Raw genomic sequence first — 24,065 nt, 5'->3', positions numbered from 1 at the left:
TTTAGTTAACAATCGCATCTTCGTGAACTGTTTGTGATATGACAATGAAGCAGAGCTCCGCTTGTGTTAATTACTCCATAACTAATTTAGTAACCCAATCACGTTGTAAGCTCCGTGAGGCAAATGCAATTATTTTCGAAGTTTCTCAGTTCTTTCCGAGCGCTCTCGCCCCGCAAGCACGTAAGCAGCACGTAGCGTGTTGCGTGCTCGTTGCGTGCGACAGCCGGCTCCTTGCGTGGCGAGGCTCTTTCCTTGCGACAACACCCGCTCGCCCGCAACCCCTTGGGGGGTGTGTGTGTGTGTGGGGGGGGGGGGGGAGGTTATTTGTATTCGATATCTGTCCGCTTGGCTCACTGGGCGAGTGTGTCCGCAAGCAGGTCAGGACTTGCTTCCCTTCTACGGACGTTCGGGACTTGGATTTCCGTTTGGGTCACGCCCCGCTGGTACACACGCGGCCAGAATCGAACGCACACCGTAAATAACGTATATTTGTACACTAGCTGCCCGACCCGGCTTCGCACGGCTATACTAATGGAAAAAAATTAATCCACATCTCCCATTTACAGAAATGGTAAATAAAAAAAATTCAGTGAAAATTTATTACAATGCTGTATAATGTACCGGAGAGAAAATGAATAGCACCGATGGTTTCCCGACTCGTGCACGCATCGTACAACTGATGTACCCGTACTTCGCTACGGCAGTCTACAGGCAGATCACTCTTGCGCCGCTCATTATACATGCCCCTCCTTGTGGGTACGCCACTGCCGCGCGATGCCCGTTGCCATGGAGACGCAGAAGGCATGAACAATGCAAAATCCTGTTCTCATGCAGACAAAGTACCCACTGTTGCCTGGTTTTAACCACCCATGGGATCTAATTTTCGGAAAATGTTATCCTGCGTAACACAATGAACATTACTGTGAAGTTTTAAGTCTGTAAAATATATATACTTGAAAAAAAGGGCAATTTTTGATATTTAAATTACCCGCAAAATTTCAACGGTAATGAGGACTGCATTAATAATGAAATAGTCGTTAACTTTTAGCGCCTGCGGCATCGTCAACACACACTTCGTACGTGTACTGCATGTTGTATCTAACCCCCTCCAACGCATTTGATTCTAAATTGGACTTTTAGTAAGGATCCCTAATGTTATTGATAATATAATATAGCCTATAGCCTTTCTCGATAAATGTACTATCCAACACTGAAAGAATTTTTCAAATCGGACCAGTGGTTCCTGAGATTAGCGCGTTCAAACAAACTCTTCAGCTTTATAATATTAGTATAGATTTACACGTTCGCAGTAATAATGGGTTCGGAGTCTTTTGCGTTGTCCCAGTACCTTCAATAGTTAAAGATTTTTGTAAACCGTTCCCTGAATTGCTTTACAGTATTAACTGCGCACATTTAAAAAGCATAATAAAACAAAAAAGTCATATTGTTGAATGTTCCACTATCTTTTCCGGGGTATAAAAATGTATGCTTGTATGAAATATTGATTAAAATTTAATATTATTCGCCAAATTACGTAAGTTAAAAAATGATCCGTATTGTTTCAAAAAAACGTTCTTCGTATATGCAAAAATTACATAGCAAAATGTGTTGTAAAAAATGTACAATATTGTTCTTGTAGTATTTCAAACTATTTAGTGGCAGCTAATTTCCAAAGATAATTTTGTAAAAGTACAAACGTCTCTGTGAGATGACCAAGTTATCTAAAATTACGAAGAACACTTGGTTCAGGTCAGGTGAATTCTTCATTGATAAGTAAGTAAATTTACTGTAATTTCTAAGAGTGCAGCAATAGGTAGGGTCATAAATTTTTTGTGAATAGAGTTTTAGGCCAGCTGTGTGCCAAAGTTTGTTTTTTACTGTCTGGCTGGGTTTATTTCAGGTGCGAGTCTACTACTACTACTACTACTACTACTACTACTACTTCTACTACTACTACTACTACCACTACTACTACCACTACCACTACCACTACCACTACCACTACCACTACCACTACCACTACCACTACTACTACTATTACCAGGGCCGGCGCGTCCATATAGGCGAACTAGGCAACCGCCTAGGGCGCCAAGTAGCTGGGGGCGGCGCAGCACGACACATAACAGCTGATATAATATGTTTAACGATTATTGAAACTAGATGAAAATGGATTCTTGTAACAGTTTGTAATGTTTATATTGATATAAGTAATTATTTAAAGTCCACGGTGACCTGTTTATGATTTGTAATAAGTAAAAAAGTAAAAAAAAAAAAATACACAAGCCTGCTTACATTTGATTGTTGACAAAATCTTAGGCTTACGTGATGTATTTTGATGCAAGGAAAATTTTTTTGGGGTGTCCGGCGGGGGGAGGGGGGGCAATTAAGGTTTTTCGCCTAGGGCGCCAATTTACCTTGCACCGGCCTTGACTATTACTACTACTACTACTACTACTACTACTACTACTACTACTACTACTACTACTATACTACTATACTACTACTACTACTACTACTATGCCAATCATAGTCACCCATTGCGGAAGCAAACACTTCTCTGGCAGACGGCCGCCAATTACAAAGGAAAAAACACTATCACGTGCATGCCTTACGGCAGTCGATCATTTTTTGATGTGTAACATCTTACCTCTCGGTTTACGGCATTGGAATTTGGTAGGAGTGATTTCGAGAATGCGACGGAAGTCTCAAAGAACGGAAATTTGTAAGAACTACGGCGCTGTCATTTGTGGTGGATGGCGCAAATAAAGTTCTCAAAGCCAAAAGTAAATTTTATAGCATTCATTGTCGGAAATCAGGGGCAAATCCGGGGTTTAGTATTTTTTTTTTCAATTCTTTTTTTTTTTCGATTGTATCGGAGCCGTTCAGTTATGTAGTTTAAAAATTTGGCTCTGCAAATGGAATGATTCGATAGGCGACGTAGCTGTTCCGGCAACGAATTCTAGCGGATCTTTCGGAAACTACGTGTGATTCGCATGGAGAAATGTAGTTGAAAATACATGTTTACCACGCTCGGTATTAATTTAAATTTCTGTTAATTAGACTGATTAAGTTTTATTTTTTGATGTGATATTAAAATAATTCAATTAAAAAAATTAATCAAAGGATAAGTTAAAGCTATGCAAGTTGACGCAGCGATAACACACTGTGGTCATGTCTGGTGAAGACATCGGCCTGATCCCTGATTCCTGATACCTGATTCTGGTTCTTGTCCGAGTTTTCATGTGATACAAGTGTGTTTGAAAAGTGACCGAGGGTCGGGCGAGTGTTACCTTGAGCCAGGGGTGGGCCAGCAGGCGGTCGACGCGCGGTCTCTCCTCGGGGTCGGGGGTGAGCGTGGCGCGCACCAGGTCCTTGGCGGGCGCCCGCCGGCTCCACGCGCTGGGCAGGAAGCTGCAGGTCCACTGGGGCGAAGTCCTCCCGGAGTGTCTGAACGGCGGCGACCCGCTCAGGCTGGGCCGGCACACACACGTCAACATGTCTCCCATTGCTCTCTACAGCAACGAGCAAGCTCACGTGTTCTCACGCTGCAATTACACACTGCTATGGTGGTGCCTTTGCTGGGATGGGTAGCCTCAGTCCCTGGACATAGCCGCACCTCTAACGCCTTTCCATTTTGCGTATACGGCGTATCCGTATCCGTGCCCATTTGGGGCCCCAGCCTGGAAATCCTTATAGGATATGAAGTCTGGGTTATCAATAAGGAGGCGAGATCCTCATAACTTGCAATTACACTCTTACGTTACGAAACTCTGACACGAATATTCAACGCACAAGTTATTTTAAATAATTCCGAGCGTGATAAACTTACGCAAAATCTGTGTTTTCAACTACATTTCTGGACGTGAGTCATAGTTTCCGCATCCGACGCTAGAATTCTCTTCCGGAGCAGCTACGTTGACTATCAAATCATTCGATTTGCAGAGCGAATTTTTAAACTATATAATTAAACGGCTCCTATAAAAGCGACAAAGAAATTTAAAAAAAAATCTAAAGCCTGTCTTCGTGCCTAATTTTCGCCAAAATAATGTTACTAAATTACTTCCCATCTTGTTAAAATTCATTAAACAGTTAATGATATGAACTTTTCCCTTTGCTTTGTGAATTTTGGTTAGCGCCATCCAGTTGATACTGGAGAGCTGGTAATGGCAAGGTAAGAAATAATCGTAACTAATGTAGATACTGTAACAACACAAAAGCACAAAATCCCTGGCAAAAAAAAAACGAATACGGTGTTTACTTCGAACATTTTTTTGTAAAGTTTTCAAGTCAATGATGTACAAACTTACAATTATCTGTAATTTTACATGATTGTTTCAGTTTACAAAAAGAAAATACTGTGATCTGTGAAGCGGAGCAGTTTTAAAGGGTCGGCTCTGCCCACCGAGTTGTTAGGTTATCAAAGCGTAACGAAATAGAGACGTTTAACGCCCAGAGCGTCAGGGAAAGCAACGACCAGGAAAAGTGATTTGTTACTGCAACGCTTTTTGTGGCCATGTTTATTCCAATTGCACTTCAACGGCAGCACCGTCCAATGGGGCGAACCGAGCCTTCGTGGCTGCGGATACGTCAACTGCGCATTACACGTGTTATCAACACAATTTTGACGTGACAACGTCTAATAAATCGATGAACGCTGGCTGCACGCACGAAGAATGTCCCGTAACGCACATGGTCCCGTTACGTTGTGTCCCGTAACGCTGTGTCCCGTTTCGCTCATTGTACTCTTGCACCGCATCTATCTCTCTTCCACTCGATTGGAACAACCATCGATTTTATTTTTTCGAGGCACATTAAACTTGAAACACTCCCATTCGTTTCCTACTTTTCCTATCATCGTCCTATCCTTAACAGAATAACACAGTTTGGAAGAAGTTAAACAGCAAACATGTATAAAAGTTATAGTTAAAATAATCTCTTCGTTAAAGTAATAAACATATTTGAATTAATGAGTGCAAATAAAAGTAAATTTATCAATTAAATTGTAGATTTCATTTCACTCCTTCTTTGTATCCATACAAAATAGTGATATAATCAATAAAAATGATTCAATTTTATTCATAAAAGTATGCAATCATTTCATCAATGTTTTGTTATGACGTTGTCACGTTAAACTATCGTCCGTAAACCGACTTTAGAGACAACCATTTTTTTTTTCAAGTTTATATACATTTGCAAACACGCGAGTTTCACATAGCCTGTAATCGTGCTCTGTAGAGTTAGTTGCCCAAAAATTACAGACGGTGGCAGCCAGCAGCAGCGCTTTTAGCGAGCTGACGCCGAACTACAACCAGTCTGTGAAGTTTCTCTTCGAACGCGCGTGGCGGGTCGCCCCCACTGAGTTTTACCTTATAAAATTCCGATTTTTTTTACTGTTGTTTAACGCATATACATAATGAGTGTGAGTTCGACCTAAAAACGTCATCCGCAGGTTAAAACATAGAAAAATTTGAGTATTCGCCAGATATGTGTACATAACATCTAGCTTCGGTAGCGAGCAAATTCGTGTGTTTTCATGTTGCAAATACACTTACATACAAAACTTGGGACACGAAATATAAGATGGAATTTCTTTTAATTATTGTCTAGCGTGATAAATATACACAAATTGTGTTTTCAACTAAACTCCTGAAAGCGAATCGCACATAGTTTCTGCACCCGCCGCTAGAGTTCGCTGCCGGAGCTACTTCGAGTACAGAATCATTCCATTTGCAGACCGTAATTTTAAACTACATAATGAAACGCCTCCGATAAGAGGGAAAACGACATAAAAAAATTTACTAGTCTCCAGCTTTGGATCTGATTTTCGGCAAATAATTTTATCAAAACACTGCCCATCTTGTTAAAATTCATCGAACAGTTAATGCTATAAAGTTTCCCTTTGGCCACAGATGAAAGCACTCTGGTTTCACATTTCCGTTACGTGCGACTTCCGTTGCATTCAATAATTTACTCATAACAAATGACGTTACCGAGAGCTAAGAATGTACTCATCAATAAGTTGAAAAAAAATAATAGAAAAATTATTGAAGATAAAAAACTAAGCGTACGGTCAATGTTTAATCGAACAAAATTAATAAGTTCGCGTAGTGTTGTTAACTTGAACTGTGCCGTTTCTGAGACATGTTATAGTGTCAAATTTAGTACGACTAAATGCTACGCCTGGTGGGTATGCAACATTTTAACACCTAGTGTGCTAGAGCTGCTGCTAATCAGGAGCTCTGATTGTTGCGTGAGGTATTCGCATATGAAGGTACTTTTAAGAAAAAAATTTCATTAATAATAAAATGTATTTTTGACATGCGGATTAATAGACTCCCCTTTAAACATCAGGTTATTCCTCCGGGTCACAGAAAATATATGGGAAATTAAGTGTTTGGCCCAAATTATTTCAGTGGAATCATTTTAACGACAGCAACAAGTTCTGCGTTGGTTGTAGAACTCAGTTAAAATTAATCATTATCCAGCCGCGTGGCGCTCCATCCTAAATACATTTTCTATAATTTTAAATAAACCAGTTGTTTAGCTCCAACCTCATTCTTATGAAGTACATGTTAACCGAAGTAGTTGACAAATTTCAACTTGTTTTTTCGTCACGTGCCTGCAGCTATAGATCGTCATAATTAGTATAAGCAGTCCGTTTTGTGATGTGCAGAAATTTTGGTGTTAAATATATATATGCTACTTGTTATGTTATTTGTGAAAATTGCAGGTAAATATTAATTATAATTAATTATAATAATTGAATGAAAGTCACGTACTAAACTCTAAATCAGAATCAGTTTGTTTTTAATAAGTGAAATATTAGTAAGTGAAAATATTGCCAACAGGTGGCTTCTGGCTGGTGACTCTACGGACTTCACTATAAACTCGTATCTAAGATTAAAGTATGGCATTCAATGGAAAATGAGTGAAATCTACTGATGAGACTGTGACGTTAGGTTAGTGGAAACAAACTGAAAGTATCCATTGGTTCAAGTGCAGAGGTTTCAATTAATTTCCAGTCGAATTATATTGCTTTGGAGTGGTTTCAACTAGTTCGAATTTAGAGTGCAAAGATTCAATTTCTGGGTTTCTACATCTGGGCAACACATACAAAATTTCATATATAATTTCATCTAAGACATATTGCTTAATAAAAAAATCTGTAATCATAAAAAAATGGGTCCGTGTACTTAGGTAAGCTCGTGAGAAGTTATACTTCTTTGGCATCATTAAAAAATGTGTTAATTGCATGCAAAAATAGTGCGTGCAGTCCCTCCGCGCGGAAGAAGTGAAACTTCGTAATGTGGAAATGAAAATAGGAACGGGTAGAAATTGATTTTTAGTGAAATCATATTGTATCAAATCAAACTAAAAAAATAAAGGAAATAAATTTGTAACGATTCATAGATTGATTTTCAGAGAGAGAGAGAGAGAGAGAGAGAGAGAGACACCTATTGGATGTCTATAAAACTAACTTTTTTTATGAGAGCAGCTTTTCATGAAATAAATCATGAATTAATTCAACGGTAAAAGCTGTTTATTTAACTAAGCGGACGGGTTCGCCCCAAGGAGAAAATTGACGCGGCGAGACCTCGTGGACATAGAGAAATGACACACACTCACTATTTATGTGTCTATGAAACATGATTTTTTTCTGCAATTTAAATTGTAATATACAAAAAGAGTATTGAAAATTGAAACAAATATGGCGACACTACAAACTGTCAGGATCTTTATTTTTTTCTTACTCTCTACTTAGTTCCTAACAATAGCATTCACTCTCGCTCTCTCTCTTTCTATTCCCCCTCCCCATGAGCGTTAAACGTTTAACGCAACCTTGTGGAAGTCGCATTAGAAGTATAACTTCAATACATTACACGGTGGCCTTAATAAACTGAATTTTAACATACATAAAATTATAACAATACTTTTTTTTCCCCTTGGTATGCTAATTTCAAATAACTGAATCTTCGTAGAAACTACGTCGTATTTCAACTTCCGAATATATGTTTCGTTCTAAACAAAGGTGAACACACACTTGGACAAAATAAGATTGTTCTTAACTGTAAACTTAACCAGTTTTAGAATGTTTGGTCACTATACCAATAATATTAATTTTCCAAGTAAGTGAAATCCGTGTTCGTAAATTCGCGAATACAGGCGTACATTTACTAAGATCTCTGGATAATTTGTAACCAACGTTGTTCGTAGGTTGAAGGTTGAAATTTTAAACATTGCAAGGCGCGTGAGACTCGCCTTAAAGGCTCGCCATCTTGCAATTTGAAATATTTTGATTCTGCTTGCAATAAATCTTCCGAGCATAGCATATGGCATAGAACTTAGCTTTGGATACTTGTTGAAGTCAGCACTTGTGAACTGGTGTTGTTATCACGATAGTTGTGGCCACCCGCGTTTAAATATGGAGTTGCTTCCTCGCGGCTCTTACTAGGGCTTTTTGGCGAATGTGTGGCTGCAACGAGGTGCAGAAGGTCTGGGAGATTTTATCTATGCCTTGACATACTACGCGAATCACACGTAGTTACCGCACCCGCTGCTAGAGTTCGCTGCCGGAGCAGCTACGTCTACTATCGGATCTTTAATCCATTTGCAGACCAAAAAAAAAATTGGATGAATAGTTCAAAATAAGAATTACAGCAAAAAAACGGGGGGGGGGGGGGGAAGGGGCTGAATTGTATGCCCTTGCAAGGGGTACATTTCAGGATTTTCTGTACAATGACACAGCAGAAAATAAACTGGAAAGCCACCCTTTCCGATTTCTTAAAATGTTTTAGTTTTAATGCAAATATGGACTGGAAAGGTATCGCCTCGGAAATTTTAGGTAAGACGGGATAACTTTCACGATTTTAAAAGCAGAAAATAATATTCATTTTAATAAATCGGAAAAGGGTACCTTTCCAGTTTATTTTCTGCTGTGTCATTGTACAGGAAATCCTGAAAGGTACCCTTTCCGAGGGGATACCTTTCCAGTGCATATTTGCATTAAAACCGAAACATTTTAATAAATCGGAAAGGGTACCTTTCCAGTTTCTACCCAGGTACACTACCGCCACCAAAAGTATGAAAGGTGCACTTTCCAAGGGGATACAATTCTATCGTCCCCCCAAAATAAAAAGATGCTGTATCGCTAGATGACACATGTTCGTCGTTCGGAAACGGCTGGTGTCCCACACCTCTCGCGCTCACCAGTAGAAGAGGATGACTCCCAGAGCCCACACGTCGGCCTGAGGGCTGCGTCGTCTGGAGGCGTCCCTGACGTTGACGAGTTCGGGCGCCAGGTACAGCGGACTGTCGTCGTTCTCGGTCTCGCCCGAGCCGACGTGCGCGCCCGCCGGACCGACGTCCGCGACCCTCACGAGGGACTTGGAGTCGGGCGAGCTGAAGAGGATGTTCTCGGGCTGAAGGAAGGAAGAAAAAAAAAATTGGTTGTCTGTAAAGTCTGTTTACGGACGATAGTTTAACGTGACGTCAAAACGAAACATTGATGAAATGATTCCATACTTTTTAGAATAAAATTGAATCATTTTTATTGAATTATCACTATTTTGTATGGATACAAAGGAGTGAAATGAAATCTACAATTTAATTGATAAATTTACTTTAATTTGCACTCATTAATTCAAATGTGTTTTATTACTTTAACGAAGATATTATTTTAACTATAACTTTTATACATGTTAGCTATTTAACTTATTCCAATCTGTGTTATTCTGTTAAGGATAGGACGATGATAGGAAAAGTAAAAGTAAGGAAAAAAGTAAAAGTTTAATGTGCCTCGAAAAAGTCAAATCGATGGTTGTTCCAATCGAGTGGAAGAGAGATAGATGCGGCGCAAGCGTACAATGAGAGTAACGGGACACAGCGTAACGGGACAATGTGCGTAACGGGACACTTTTTCGTGCGTGCAGCCAGCGATGTGCAACGTCTAAACCTCGGTAACGAGCAAAATCGTGTGTTCTCATGTTGCAAAATCGTTCATAGTACGAAACTCGGACACGAAATTTAACGCAGAATTATTAAAAATAATTTCGTGTTTTCAACTATATTTCGTGACGCGAATCACGCGTGGTTACCGCACCCGCCGCTAGAATTCACTGCAGGAGCAGCTACGGCTACCATCGAATCATTCCATTTACAAACCGAAATTTTAAACTATATAACGAAATGGCTCCGATAAAACTGAAAAATTACTTGAAAAAAGTGCAACCCCGGCTTTGGGCCTGTTTTTCGACAAGGAATTTTTATCATAATACTGCCCATCTTAAAATTCATTGTTGATAATTCCCTTTGGCTTTGTGAACCTTGGTCCACGGCATACGCCACAGATGGCAGCATTTCCGTTCCATCTACGAAATTACTCTACCAAATGCCGTGTACCGAGAGCTTAGGTGTTACACACAAAAAAGTTTCGTTTTAATTATGCACTACCTACAAGTTATAAGTAGGGGCATGCAGATTTCGCGAAAAGATTTCGAGACAAGATGAAAGTTAAAACACTATAGCATCGTCTGTGTTTCGTGATCGGGTGAGTTTCTGTCAGGTACATGTCGATTGTAATAACACCAATCACAGTGATTCAGTGCGGAAGCAAACGAGTCCTGAGTGGCTCGGTCAAACAAAGACACGCCGGCTCTCACAGACGGACGCCAATCACAAGGAAGAAACCACAGGTGCGGGTATACCTTGTTGCAGTCTAATACGCATTCAAATCTTTTCGCGAAAAATGCCTGCCCCTATTTATAAGTATAAACGCAATTCAGAGAAACATACAGGCATATAGACATGTTTTCGCAAGATCTATTAGCTGCACTCATCCGTGGTTCTGTGCCTGCACCTCAAAGGTAGTATCAGAATAAGCCAGGGGATGGATCTGTTTTACATGGTAGTGAAGCCGCCATGGGCCCCAATGGACCTGGAATATTTACGATATTCAGACGCGGCACGGTTCTGGAAAACCCACGGCTTCGCACAGTGGTTGAGGAGACCCATCTCAACATGCTACGCCACCGCAGGCCTCCAGCCGCCGAATACCCCAGGACACCACCAGTGCCAGCCCCCCCCCCCTTCCCCCAGTGGGCCTGGTAAATACCGACACGGCCCATACCTCTCACATCACTGCGACCCCTCGGTCACCCAGATGCTCGTGATAGGCATATAGACAGGCAAATCTTTTTTTTTTTTTTTTATGTAGGTAATATTTTGAAAATTGCAAGCAGAATTACTGTCACGGCTTTGCTAGCAAGTGCCCGCGGGTTCACGGAAGGTTGTCGAAGCGACACGGTACCTTCAAGTTGCCGTGGGCGACGTGATTGTCGTGCAGGTACTGCACCGCCAGCGTGGTCTGGTAGAACACCAGCTTCATGTCGTCGTCGGCGAGGGTCTTCCTGGGGCGTATCCTGGCGAGCAGGCTGCCTCCCTCCGCGTGTTCCCGCACCAGGAACACGTCTCCCCCGGCGCTGTGGACCTCCAGCGTGGACATCAGACACGGCTGGAACAACAGACCGCGCGCCGGCTTCGTGACGCGTCGTGCAGAAACCGACCAACCACCGCAGACGCAAATGTGCGTGTACAACCTATACGTAAGGACACCTGTACTTCGCGAATACATCTCGTGTCAGGCTATTTCAACACATAACTGTATCTTTTTTCCTCGGAGGTTTGGCGAATTGCGGGCGTGCAGCAGTACGGTAACTACGTCCTCATTGGCCCCGTCAAGTGCGGGAAAACAGCCGTCACCGACCACATTCAATAATTACAAGAAAAGCCTACAGTGTTTTGTAAAATACCTTGACACGAAATGTATTCGCGAAATACAGGTGTCCCTACCTATAAGTAGAGACCGGAAAAATGCGCAAATTGATTTCGCGACAGGCTAAAATACAAATAGTTATACCTCAGTGCTGCCTCTGCTATTGGCTCACAACTCACCTGGATGACTCTGGGCCAATGAGAAACACCCGAACCAAAGCTTTATCGAATCACAGGCTGCTACGCTGGAACGTCTCACAAGACAGCAGCCAATGAGTGGGTGGCATTTGACCGAGTGTACGTAGAACTATGGAATTCATCCTAGAGGTCATTGAACCCGCGAATTTTTCCGGTCCCTACCTATACGTAGGGTAGAGACCCGTAAAATTCGCGGGTTCAATGACCTCCAGGATAGACTCAAATATCCTCTACACACTCGGGCAAATGCCAACTGTTCATTGGCTGCTGACTTGTGAGTCGTCTCGACTGGGTGGCCTGTGATTCGACACTTCTATGAGTGAGGGTCTCTAATTGGCCCTCAGTCCTCCAGATTAACAGTGAACCAATGACAGAAGCAAAACTTAGGTATAATTATTTTAATTTTAGCATAACACGAAATGAACCCGCGAATTTCACGGGTCTCTAACGTAGGGGCATGCAGATTTCGCGAAAAGATTTTGAGACTAGATGAAAGTTAAAACACTATAGCACCGTCTGTGTGTTTCGAGATCGGGCGAGTTTCTCCCAGGTATACATATCGAATGTAATAACACCAATCACAGTGATTCAATGAGGAAGCAAACGCGTACTGATTGGCTCGGTCAAATAAGTCGGTGACTTATCTTGCAGGCGGCCGCCAATCACAAGGAAGAAACCACAAGAGCGGGTATACCTTGTTGCAGTCTAATAGGCGTTCAGATCTTTTCGCGAAAAATGCATGCCTCTACCTATACGTAATTTTACGTACAAAAATTGTCCACGCACGACAGACGTGAAACTTCTTGCTTTGAAGGTATAGCTAGAGATAAATTATTTTCATTTCCATCAAACTATCCACATAAAAATTAATGATAAATATAAACTCAATTGCACAAATCAATAACACTTTTCCACACAAATAAATAAATTTAGGTGGCATTCGGAAAAAAAGGCACATAGGCCTTTGTGCCCTTTTTCCGACCAAGGTTTTTTCCAACACGTCATATTGGTGAGAATACTCTGTGAAAAAAAAAATCATTTATATCTTAAGAGTTATAAGTGTTTAAAAACTTTAAGGCTTAATATCTCAAAAGCAACTTTTGACTAATGTGCTTTTTTTTTCGTATGCCACCTCAATTGTGGATTATTTAAATGAAATATAAGAAATATGGCAGCGTCAATCGTCAGCCGTTTCGAAATCTGAGGAGTAGACAAACAATAACAATAACAGCGTCACGAGAATTTCGTAGCATCACTGCTGCGTCATTTCTGCCGTCTCCCCTTCCGGCCGCGGCCGTTACAACTAGCGTACAGCATGCTGCGCTACGTACCTATCCCCCCTCTACTTGCAGTCTTCCCATTCGACCGCTAGCGCATGTGTTGGAGTGGCGTCGCCGCTGACGCACTCTCCTCCTCTACCGGTTCCCCCACCACGTACCTGACTACTCCCCTCATGCGATCGGAATTTTCGTAATGCTCAAAAATTGCTGCCCCCTCAGTAAAGAAGTATTACTTCAAAAAATAATAAAAGGACTGAAGTGATATTATAAATACGGTTGGTAAATTATGAATTCAATCAGATTAAAAAAAAAATATTAGAATAAACATTCGGTGTTCAATATTAATGTAAACATGTGTATAAAAATATTTATTACAGTTTGTAAAATAATCGAGATGAATTTTAGTTGATAATGAAAATCAATAAATATGCGGACTTTTTATTCTAATTTATCAGTTTTAATTACGTATTTATAAACCCATAATGTAGTCATTTATGATTTATGTATACAATATATTTACGGGAACATAACCTCACTTATATAAAAACACTTGAAAACGTTAATAAACACAATATATCACTAATATTTACAATAAATAAATGTTTTTAAATAGTCTAGTATTCAATATCAATCTCTGAATTATATGATTTTAAAGCACACACACACACACACACACACATATATATATATATATATATATATAATTTTTATTTGTATGTAGCTTTATTCATCCTATCAATTTTTGTTGCATGGTGCGCGCACATCGTGAAAATCCACTCTCGCCATTTTTTTTCATAACGCCCCTAAAGAAGTATAACTTCAAAAACTTATTGTGCATATCAAATATTGTTTAATGTTAATAAAGGAAAGTCGTCGAGAATCTGCGAGACAAGTGATGCCCAGCGATTCTGGCGGCAGAAGCTGTAACTACCGATGTAAAAAATGTTGTTAGTACTTTGATTGCTATATAATACCTAAATGGATCATAAACAAATGCATTAGAAGTGTGTATGGAATTTTGGCTACAAATTATTTACACTCTTTATGGCTTCTACTACAATATTATTTGATGAAGTGTAGGGCTTTCCGAATTCCAGCTGACAATCCATAGAGGTGGCAAATGAGTTGTGCACAGGGTACACATCGTTTGCCCTACAGGCGTTTGCCCTAAACGTAGGGCAAATGCCTGTAGGGCAAACGACTTTAGGGCAAATGCCGTTTAGTGCAAACGACTGTAGGGCAAACGCCGGCAAGCACTTATATTTTGGATTAACGAAACCACACCAACTTTTAGGGCAGACACCTGTAAGGCAAATGCCTGTAGGGCAAACGACTGTCGAAAAACTTCTTTTAGGGCAAACGCCTTTAGGGCAAATGCCGGAACTTGGTCCGAATGGGATTATCAAACATTTTGTGCAAACGCCTTTAGGGCAAATGCCTGTAGGGCAAACGCCTGTAGGGCAAATGCCTTTAGGGCAAACGCCTGTAGGGCAAATGACTTTAGGGTAAACGAAGTTTAGGTTATTTTGGGTAATGTAGGTTTTTTCAATTATGTATCGATTCAAACGGTGTTCTTGTAGTTTATATTTTCTCCGCAGGTAGCAATACCTCAATAAATGTTTTCCCTTTAAATGCAAAGTTTACAAAACCGTCGCTAGATGGCACTTATGTAAGCCTATATCGAGGTTTGGTGGGAATTCATGTGGTATGAACTTCCTAAATTCACCAGCAGATGGTTCCCTGCCCTAAGTTCAATGTTATCGAATATTTTTTCTGTAAAATATTTCGGAACATTAGGTGATGTAAGGTCTTCGACCAAAAAAAAAATGGTATAATAAAAAAAACAGTATTGGCGATTCAACAAAAATATTGCTGGAAAAAGGTTCAACTTTTTTTCCGAGGCTTTGCTTATTTCAATTTCAACTGTCAGACGCGCATTACACTATGATTACTTAAAATATTACGAGCATATAGGTAAATAATGCGAATACTAGCTGTTAAACATTTACTTAATTAGCATAATAGTACTAATGCGGTTTAACTCCTACATATTGTTCATACTATTTTATTCTGGAATGTATACACAACATACAGCTGAAGTACACAATGAAGAAGTATTCCAGTTCGTTTTGTTCTGGGTTTTCCATAATTTGCATTTAGTTTGTAATGTTTGTGTTAGATCACTTTGACGTTCAGTTTTAAGAGTTGGCCGATAATAGTCATTGGTTGGCATGATTCTTAAAATAGGCTATATCCGTATTATAATATATATAAAAATATATCCATAATGTTTCCCATATTTCCATAGTGGATTCCACTTATATTCCCTAAATAAAATAATGAAAATACGTAATGGTATTTCTCAATAATAATAATGTGACTGTAGCCCACCGCACACAGAACGACTTTCCTTGCGGGATTGTATGCATATTTGTTTGTTCCACAATATTCCTTCCTTCTTCCAAAGTGACTTGTAGTGACGCGATGTAATGTTCACACTTACTTAATAGTTCATTTTCACGAAGATCACACCCTTGTACATCAGTAACTTGCCCTGATGAGGATCCATAGTCAACATTTGGTTTAGTCGATTGGAGTTCACGCCGTTTTAGTTTCAACCGACTGTCTTCTTGGCAAGCCAGTTTACGCCGAGTTGTGCCGTGTCGAATCTTTTTACGAATGACTTTCTTGATTATTGAACCAGGGCTCCTACCTGACATTTTTTTGAAAGGACTCTTCTCACAAGCTAAACCTTTTCTTGAATCTTGTCCTGCCATGTAACATTTACGCTGAAAAGAGCCTCGCTGTGTCTGTGTGTAGGTAATTTATTATACTTCACTTGTTCCCATAAAACTTATTAGGGGTTAAGCTATAGATGGTCTGGGCGAATTAGCAAAATATGCACACTCTCGATGGAAGTATTTTCACCGCATTCTAGAAACATATTAATAAAACGACAGATTCAGTTGGGCACATGTTATATAAAAATTGAAAATAGTCATGAAGGTCACGCAGGCTATTTTAACAGTAACTTTTAAACACTCAAAATGTTTTTATAAATGCATATGTATAATCCTCTGCCTTAAATTATTTTAGGGTCATCGTTTTTAGGACGACTTTAAGTGAAAATTCCAGCAGGTAAGGATAATAAAAATTTGTAAGCTCCTTTTGTTAACACTTGTTTTTATATACAGCAGAAATATTAAATTAAGTTAATTCGTTCGCTAGTTTAACCCCCCCCCCCCCCCCACCTTGGAAAATATTACATCAACTTCTTTGTTAAAAAATGATTTAAAAAATACAATCCAGTCACTGAGATTGGCGCACCATCTGTTGTAAGGTTCAATTACCAGCTGCATTCGTAGACTTCTACGTTGGGAAAGCAAACTGTATGTGCTGCCATCTAATTTGTGAATTTTGTACTTTGTACTCATTTGGAGAATGGTTCCAACCTTTGTCAACAGGGGCGACACACGTAAGGACATCTATCTTTGAAAAGGTTCGTAGGGCAAACGCATGTAGGGCAAACGACTTTAGGGCAAACGCCGGCAAGCATTAATTTTCGGATTATTGAAAATTCTCAAACTTTTAGGGCAAACGCCTATAGGGCAAACGCCTGTAGAGCAAATGACTGTCGAAAAACTTCTTTTAGGGCAAACGCCTTTAGGGCAAATGCCGGAGCTTGTCCCGAATGTGATTATCAAACATTTTGTGCAAATGCCTTTAGGGCAAACGCCTGTAGGGCAAACGCCTGTAGGGCAAACGCATGTAGGGCAAACGACTTTAGGACAAACACCTTTAGGGCAAACGCTTTTAGGGCAAACGCCTGTTTGGAATGAGGAATGCGAGAATATGCTTCGAAAATCTGTTTAGGGCAAACGCCTGTAGGGCAAACGACGCACTCCCTGTGCACATACGCACACAAATTTAAATTTCGCTCACGCCGCTACGATCGCAGTAAAAATGTGTCTCGTACCTCGCTCATGTTAACGGGCCTGAGTTTCCAATAGTGTCGTGTACAATATTTGTTACTACCACATTGTTTTTTAACATTTATTGTATGAATGAGAATAGAAATATCATACTTGAAAATACTACAGTGATAAGCTTTTGTTCTTTGGTTAGCATCTATATGCGTTCTAAATAATTTTTTGAGGCTAGTTATATCAGGTTTGAATATATATTGTGGATGGTTTCTGCATAGCACCAATAATTTTGAAATAGATTTATATCAGTTATTCTCATCCATAACTGAAAAAAGCTCAAACGGAATAAAATAATATGTCTTACATATATTATAACTAGGGAAGTTATAATAATAAAATTTTAGCCTAAGTTTAACGCTTCATTAGTTCAGACGTGTTAAGATGCACTATAGTTGGTTCATGTTGAAGCTAGGTTTTCTTTGGAGCCATGCTTAACATTTATGGTATATCAGCCCTTGGTTAGGATATTGAAATGAAATACGTTGACATAGGCCTAATCATTTGTATACAATGACCGAGGAAAATCAAACTCTGAATCACTCACGTGTTGAAGTTTGCGCAGCATTTCAATCTCTTCAGCAATCTTGTCTGCGTAAGTGTTCGCGATTTTCTTGAGGACCAAGCGCTTGCACGTTTCCTGAAACAAAGAGGATTTCATTTTCACGAAATGATCAAATTGTGGATGGTACTTTTTTGTGTGTTTATTATTGGTCCCTTGTATCTTTTGTTATGTTTGGTTAGCTTACGAGATGTTATTAATTATCTTCAATCTATGTATATTTATCTCAGTTTCACCTTAGGGGTTGAATTTCACAAAATGGTACAATTGTAGTTAGTATTTTTCTTATGTTTATAATTGGTACCAAAAATAATTTACAATTTTTAAATTAAATAGGAAAAATGATTATTATTCTTTAAAAAAAGTTTTATCTTTTTCACCCCTTAGGGGTTGCATTTCGGAAAATATAAAAATTGTGGTTGATAGTTTTTGTATTGTTATTATTGGTAACAAGGATCATTTACTACCCTTGATTAAATACGGAACATAATTATTAATCTTAAAATCTTACTTACCACTTGTTCAATCCTTAGGGGTTGAATATCGCAAAATATAAAAATTGTTAAATATTGGTAGTTTTCGTATGTTCATTATTGGTACCTAATATAATTTAATGCGTTTATTTAAATTCGGGGATATTATTATTTTGGTAGGATGTTTTGATATGTTAATAATTGGTACATACTGAATACATTTTCTTTAACTTAATTAGTTTCAGAGATATAATTAACCATCTTACAACCTTATTTACATCTTTTAATCCACCTTAGGGGTGGGATTCTGTAATAATTATATGAAGCCCAGTTTTTAAGTTGGTTAAAGACCATTCTAATAAAAAAAAGTTCATTAAAATCCGTCAAGTAGTTTTTGATTGATACTCGAACAACAAAAATTTTAAAAACTGTATTTTTGGTTTCACAATAATGTAAATAGTCATTTCAAATAATTTATTTATAATTTCATCTAATGTACCGACATTTTGCCTCGAACAGTTTTACTATAAGTATTGATTATGGTAGAATTACACAAGGTACTGTTCCTTTAAGATAGTTTTCCTCCTGGGAAAAGTGCTATAATGGAAAACTACCATAAAGAAAAATTACAAGGGGAATTTTACCATGTCTTGGTTATAAGAATACAGTACTGCTCCCCATAAGAAATTTTTGGAAATATTTTTTTCTTCTCGTACGCAATCTTCCGAATTAATAAGGACTCTTACTACAGAAAGTCACCGTCAGAAGTTATATCTATAAACTGCTGAAAATTACAGCGTTAACTACCGAAGTATTCTATACACTACTCTGAGTGTATAAGTAATTATGGCAGAATTCCACCTTTCCTCCTTTTAACTTAGGGTAGTTTTCCATTGTGGTACTTTTCTCTCTGTTTCAAGGAGACCACGGGGAATTCTACCATTATGGTAGTCTTCCCCCCACCCAAAAGGAGGAAGATACAGAAGTGCGACTTTTACAGTACAGTGGAAACTTTGCACATTTGACGCATCTGTGGGGTTGGCCCGTAACTACCAGCAAAAAAAAAAAAAAAAAAAAAAAAACTGGGGTGGGAGGTTTAAACTCAAAGTTATAATGATAATCCAACTGCTTGTCTAATTGCATAGTAGAAGATATTTAATACGTAATTTATTAAAAAAAATGTTCTATATTAATGAGCAGGAGATACAGTATTTCTGGTAATGTGTCTACCAAAATAGAGTGATTTTAATTTTCACGGTTTTTTTTTTTTTTTTGCCTGACGATAACTGATGCAATACTTCTCACAATCAACGCAGCCATGTTAGTGATGTATTATGAAAAGTACTGTTCAGTGTGCGGGCTCAAAACTACTTCCAAAACTTGTGTTTCAGTCGATAAGGAGAATGAAATGGGAATACAAAACTGGAACTTCTTTTTTTTTTAATGTTTGAAGTCATATATACAAACGCGTTCTTTCGTGGTTAGTTGTGCTACGACGATGGAATGGGGAGATTTCACAAATAATAATTAAATTATGCTTTAAGGCTTTGTTTTATCGAAATATCACCCAGACAGCAACCTTCCCCTTGTTTCGAAGGTCAAGTGTGCAAAGTTTCAACTCAATCGGATGTACGATGCGTGAGCGCATAGAAGACGAACACACAAACCTGCATTTTTATTTATAAGATTTATCTGTATATATTTTTGTGTGGATACAGGACAAAGCCCTGATGCGTTTGTTTGTATAATATTTATTAATTCACAATTTGTTACATGCACACTCATTCGTAGAGATTTCAAGGGTGTGCACGACAAAAAAAATAAAAATAGCAATACAAAGCATGAAGAACAAAACAATAATGGACAAGGACGCGTAAAAACATCTTAACTATTTAAGGAATGAGTAAATATTTTTTTTGCATTCAAGTTTTTTTTTATTTTTAAGTCAGCTTTTAGTTGGCAAATAATTTCGCCCTGCGCGTTTCGCTCTGTGATCTTGAGTTTTTGATGGGACCCAGTAGACATCACAAGTACTATCAGATCTTTAGTATCCCAAAGATTGTGATATTCGAGAAAAAAAAATATCCGAAGAAAAGTATACCAGAAAAGTAAATTCAGGAATTCGAGCACTAGTACCTGTGCGGTAATAATGAAACTACTATGTTGCATATCTCTACAGAAGGTACCAAATAAATGTTGGTATTCCCCCCTCCCCCACACACTGAAATGCTCCGGGAACTCTAGCGGAGATTTTCCACACAATAATTTTGTTTTCGTACGGTAATATAATAATATTTTTTACTTTTTTATTTATTTGTAAATTAAAAAAGCCATCAAACCAGTTTTTACAACTGTCTCTCCAGGCAGACACTACATACAACATTGTATAACGGGCTATTGGTAGAACCGAAAACAAAAGGTGAACTAGTTAAATTAAAAACGAAAGCAAACTATCCTTAAAATACGGTTTCATAGTGCAAAACATTTATATATTATAGTTATATACACATTTGAATATTATATATTTAGGACTAAGACTTGTAAGTGATGTTTTTACATCATTGTCTAACGACCCATTCATAAAAGCATTTTTAACGTTATGCAAAAAACGCAACATTGTTTCCATTGAAACCTACGACATGATTACCTTATGCCAGTGACAGCTGAACGCGTGTGCCTACCTTATCAAACACCATGTTTGTGATGCGTGGCTTTCGCTCCGACAAGCTGTACGAGATAACGTACTTGTTTTTTATAACTTCTGGAAAGTCATCCGCCTGCAGTATCTTGCTTTCAAGAAACACGAACACTGGAACAAGAGAAACATTTCCGTGAGAATCAGCACAAACTATATTATTCGTTCGTTGACACTTTTAAAAATGTCGGCCTGTGATTGGAGTGTGTAAGCATATATATTTCCTTGGCTTACTAACTACTTACTTTGAAACGGGATTTTAAGATTTGCATTGAAATTTATTTAAAATGAAAAATAAACATATTAAACATCACTAGTAATTAGCAAATTTATGTCTTCTCATGTTGCAAATGCACTTATAATACATACTCGGACACTAAATTAAAAGCAGAATTCTTAAAAATAATGCCGAACAAATATACGCAAATTGTGTTTTCAACTGCATTTCTGAACGCGAATCACACGTAGTTTCCGCACCCGCCGCTAGAAATCGTTTCCGGAGCAGCTACGAGTATCTAATCATTCGATTTGCAGACATAAATTTTAAACAATATAATGAAACGGCTCCGATAGAGGCGAAAAAAGACTTAAAAAAAATAAAATAAAACACCGACTTTGCATCTGATTTTTGACAATGAACTTTATTAAAATACAGCAATCTTATTGAAACTCATTAAACAGTTACTACTATATTGGCGCCAATCCGCCACAGATGGTAGCACCGTGTTTACTCATTTCCGTTCCATGTGACTTCCATTCCATTCACGAATTACTCCTACCAAACGCCATATACCGAATGCTAAAATGTTACAAGTAGTATGTAAGTATGGTTCTGGCACAGGCTTCAATATTGGATTGTGACGTCACGGTGGCCTTTGATCTTGACCTTCAAAATTTGCCAAAAATTGAAAAAGATTTGTCAAAAATTAACCAAAATTTCCAGTTTTTTTTGGGAAAAATTCCGTCAAAAGATCTCAAAAATTGGAAAAATAAAATTTTCGGTTTTAAGAGAGAAAAATTCCCGATTTTAGGGAAATTTTCCCGTTTTATTTCCCAAAAATGCCAGAGGCTTGAATGTTCCCGTTGAGGATTAAATTCCCCATGGGCACGCCTCTAATAAGCTTCTGAAGGGAAGCTTTGACCTTGACATTGACCTCTACCACCATCGTTGCAATTTTCGTTACGGTCGCCATCTTGAAAATCTACAATTTTCAACAAAAATCCGGACAAATTTTTAATTAATAAACAATTTCACTAATATCACTTTTAATTTGTAAAGCTCCGCCATTTTGAAAATCTTCCGCTGTCTTTAAAATCCATATTTTTAATGCTAGAAAAACGGGGAAAAAATTATAAAAAAATTAATCAATAAAAATTTAATTAAAAAATCTTCATTCATTTTGAAATTTTTCCGCCATCTTGAAAATCCGTAATATTATTAAATTTTAAATTGAAATTTTTTTTTTAATTTACACAAAAATTATTTAAATACGATTTGATTTATTTGACAGGTGACCTTTGACCTTGACCTTGACCATGACCTTGAACTCTGACCTCAAATTTCATCTTGAATTTAACCATCTTGGAACCAAGCACTCTAATACCCTAATGTTGCACTTTTCGTTAAGGCCACCATCTTGAAAATCCGTAATTTATCCGATTTTAGGTGAAAAAAAATTTAAAATTTATAAAAAAAGAATTTAATAATTTTAATAATGAAAAATATCAAAATATACTGGGTTAGAACCCGGCGAGGACGATTGATTAGAAATGACGACTGATCCTTCCTCACTCAAACCACCAGCACACTGACCTCTCACCACTAATGCCAAGGCAGATATTACATCAGTCAGTATGATGTTATGACAGCCATTTTTTTTTCTTTGCTGGCGGTGGCCATTTAGATCTGATATATTAGTTTTGTATGATAGAGTACACTACCGACAAAAAAATTTTAATTTTGCCCACTAGAGTGCAGGAATCATTTATTAATTTGGCGTCCGCCATTTTTAAATTATATAATTATTATTCAAAATATTCGAGAAATTAAAGATGTCAGATTGTTAATTGAAATCAAGATGAAGAATTTCAAAATTATTGAGCACTCTAGAAACTAAGGTTTTGGAATCCAAGATGACGGCCTTGTACAAGTTGCAGGTCAACCTTAGAGACTTGAGTTAAATTTTTTAAGGAAACTTAAGCCTCTTTTAGAATATTTGGGTGTTTTTTTAACTGAAAAGCATTTTGAGGAATTTACAATTTCGTATTTTTGGACCTTTATTGGGATATTTTGTCTTGAAAATGGGAATTTTCGAATTACAAAATTTCCTGATTGAAAATTAAACGGGAAATTTTTTATCATTTTGGTGGATATGGTTCAATTTTGGCAAATTGAGTAAATTTTGTGTGAATTTTGGCTAATTTTGAAGGTCACGTTCAACACCATGCAAGATGACGGCCGTGACGTCATAATTCAAGGTGGCGAACCCCAATATTAAATCCGCTATCAGTCGTAGGAGGTAGTGATGGATTAAGGATTTTTTTTCTAATAGGGGGAGGTATTTTTTTAAAAATTGAAAAAAATATACTTTCATATTAAAAAATACTTTACTATAAACACTAACACTCTGATATATGTGCCTAAAGTAGAATCCGTAGACGACGTGGCTTCTCACACATCAACACTGATATTTTGATAATTTTTTAATAACTTTGAAATGGGGGAAGATATCCCCCTCCTTTCCACCGCTACTGGCAGGAGGAACTATTATATATTACTTCGAACAAATTTTCAGTTTCCTGATCAAATTACTAATAAAAAAATTGGTTGTCTGTAAAGTCGGTTTACGGACGATAGTTTAACGTGACGTCATAACAAAACATTGATGAAATGATTGCATACTTTTATGAATAAAATTTAATCATTTTTATTTTAATAAAAAAAGAATAAATACTTGAAATTATACTAGTAATCATATTTTTAAAATGCAAGAATAATTAACCTTTATTGTCGAAATTGTTGTTGTAATAAGCAATGAAAACCACATTACTTTTCACTTCACTTTATAAACAGTCGACGAAACAGTTCACGTTTAGATGACCTGT

General features: G+C 37.9%; 1 protein-coding gene across 1 annotated transcript in view; it reads right to left on the bottom strand.

Moving 5' to 3' along the window:
- LOC134538038 (ovarian-specific serine/threonine-protein kinase Lok-like) overlaps positions 1-24,065 on the bottom strand; it is a 37,342-nt gene that overhangs the window by 4,764 nt on the left and 8,513 nt on the right. The window contains exons 3-7 of the mRNA XM_063379011.1: positions 20,947-21,074; positions 17,778-17,870; positions 11,306-11,509; positions 9,208-9,419; positions 3,291-3,471 (exon numbers count right to left, since the gene is read on the bottom strand). Coding sequence (XP_063235081.1) covers positions 3,291-3,471; positions 9,208-9,419; positions 11,306-11,509; positions 17,778-17,870; positions 20,947-21,074 — 818 coding nt within the window. The remainder of the gene's footprint in view (positions 1-3,290; positions 3,472-9,207; positions 9,420-11,305; positions 11,510-17,777; positions 17,871-20,946; positions 21,075-24,065) is intronic.

The sequence above is a fragment of the Bacillus rossius genome, chromosome 13, assembly GCF_032445375.1.
Source record: "Bacillus rossius redtenbacheri isolate Brsri chromosome 13, Brsri_v3, whole genome shotgun sequence".
Classification (NCBI taxonomy): Eukaryota; Metazoa; Arthropoda; class Insecta; order Phasmatodea; family Bacillidae; genus Bacillus; species Bacillus rossius.
The sequence above is the reverse complement of the archived record's forward strand: the minus strand, read 5'-3'. Positions and strand labels throughout refer to the sequence as shown.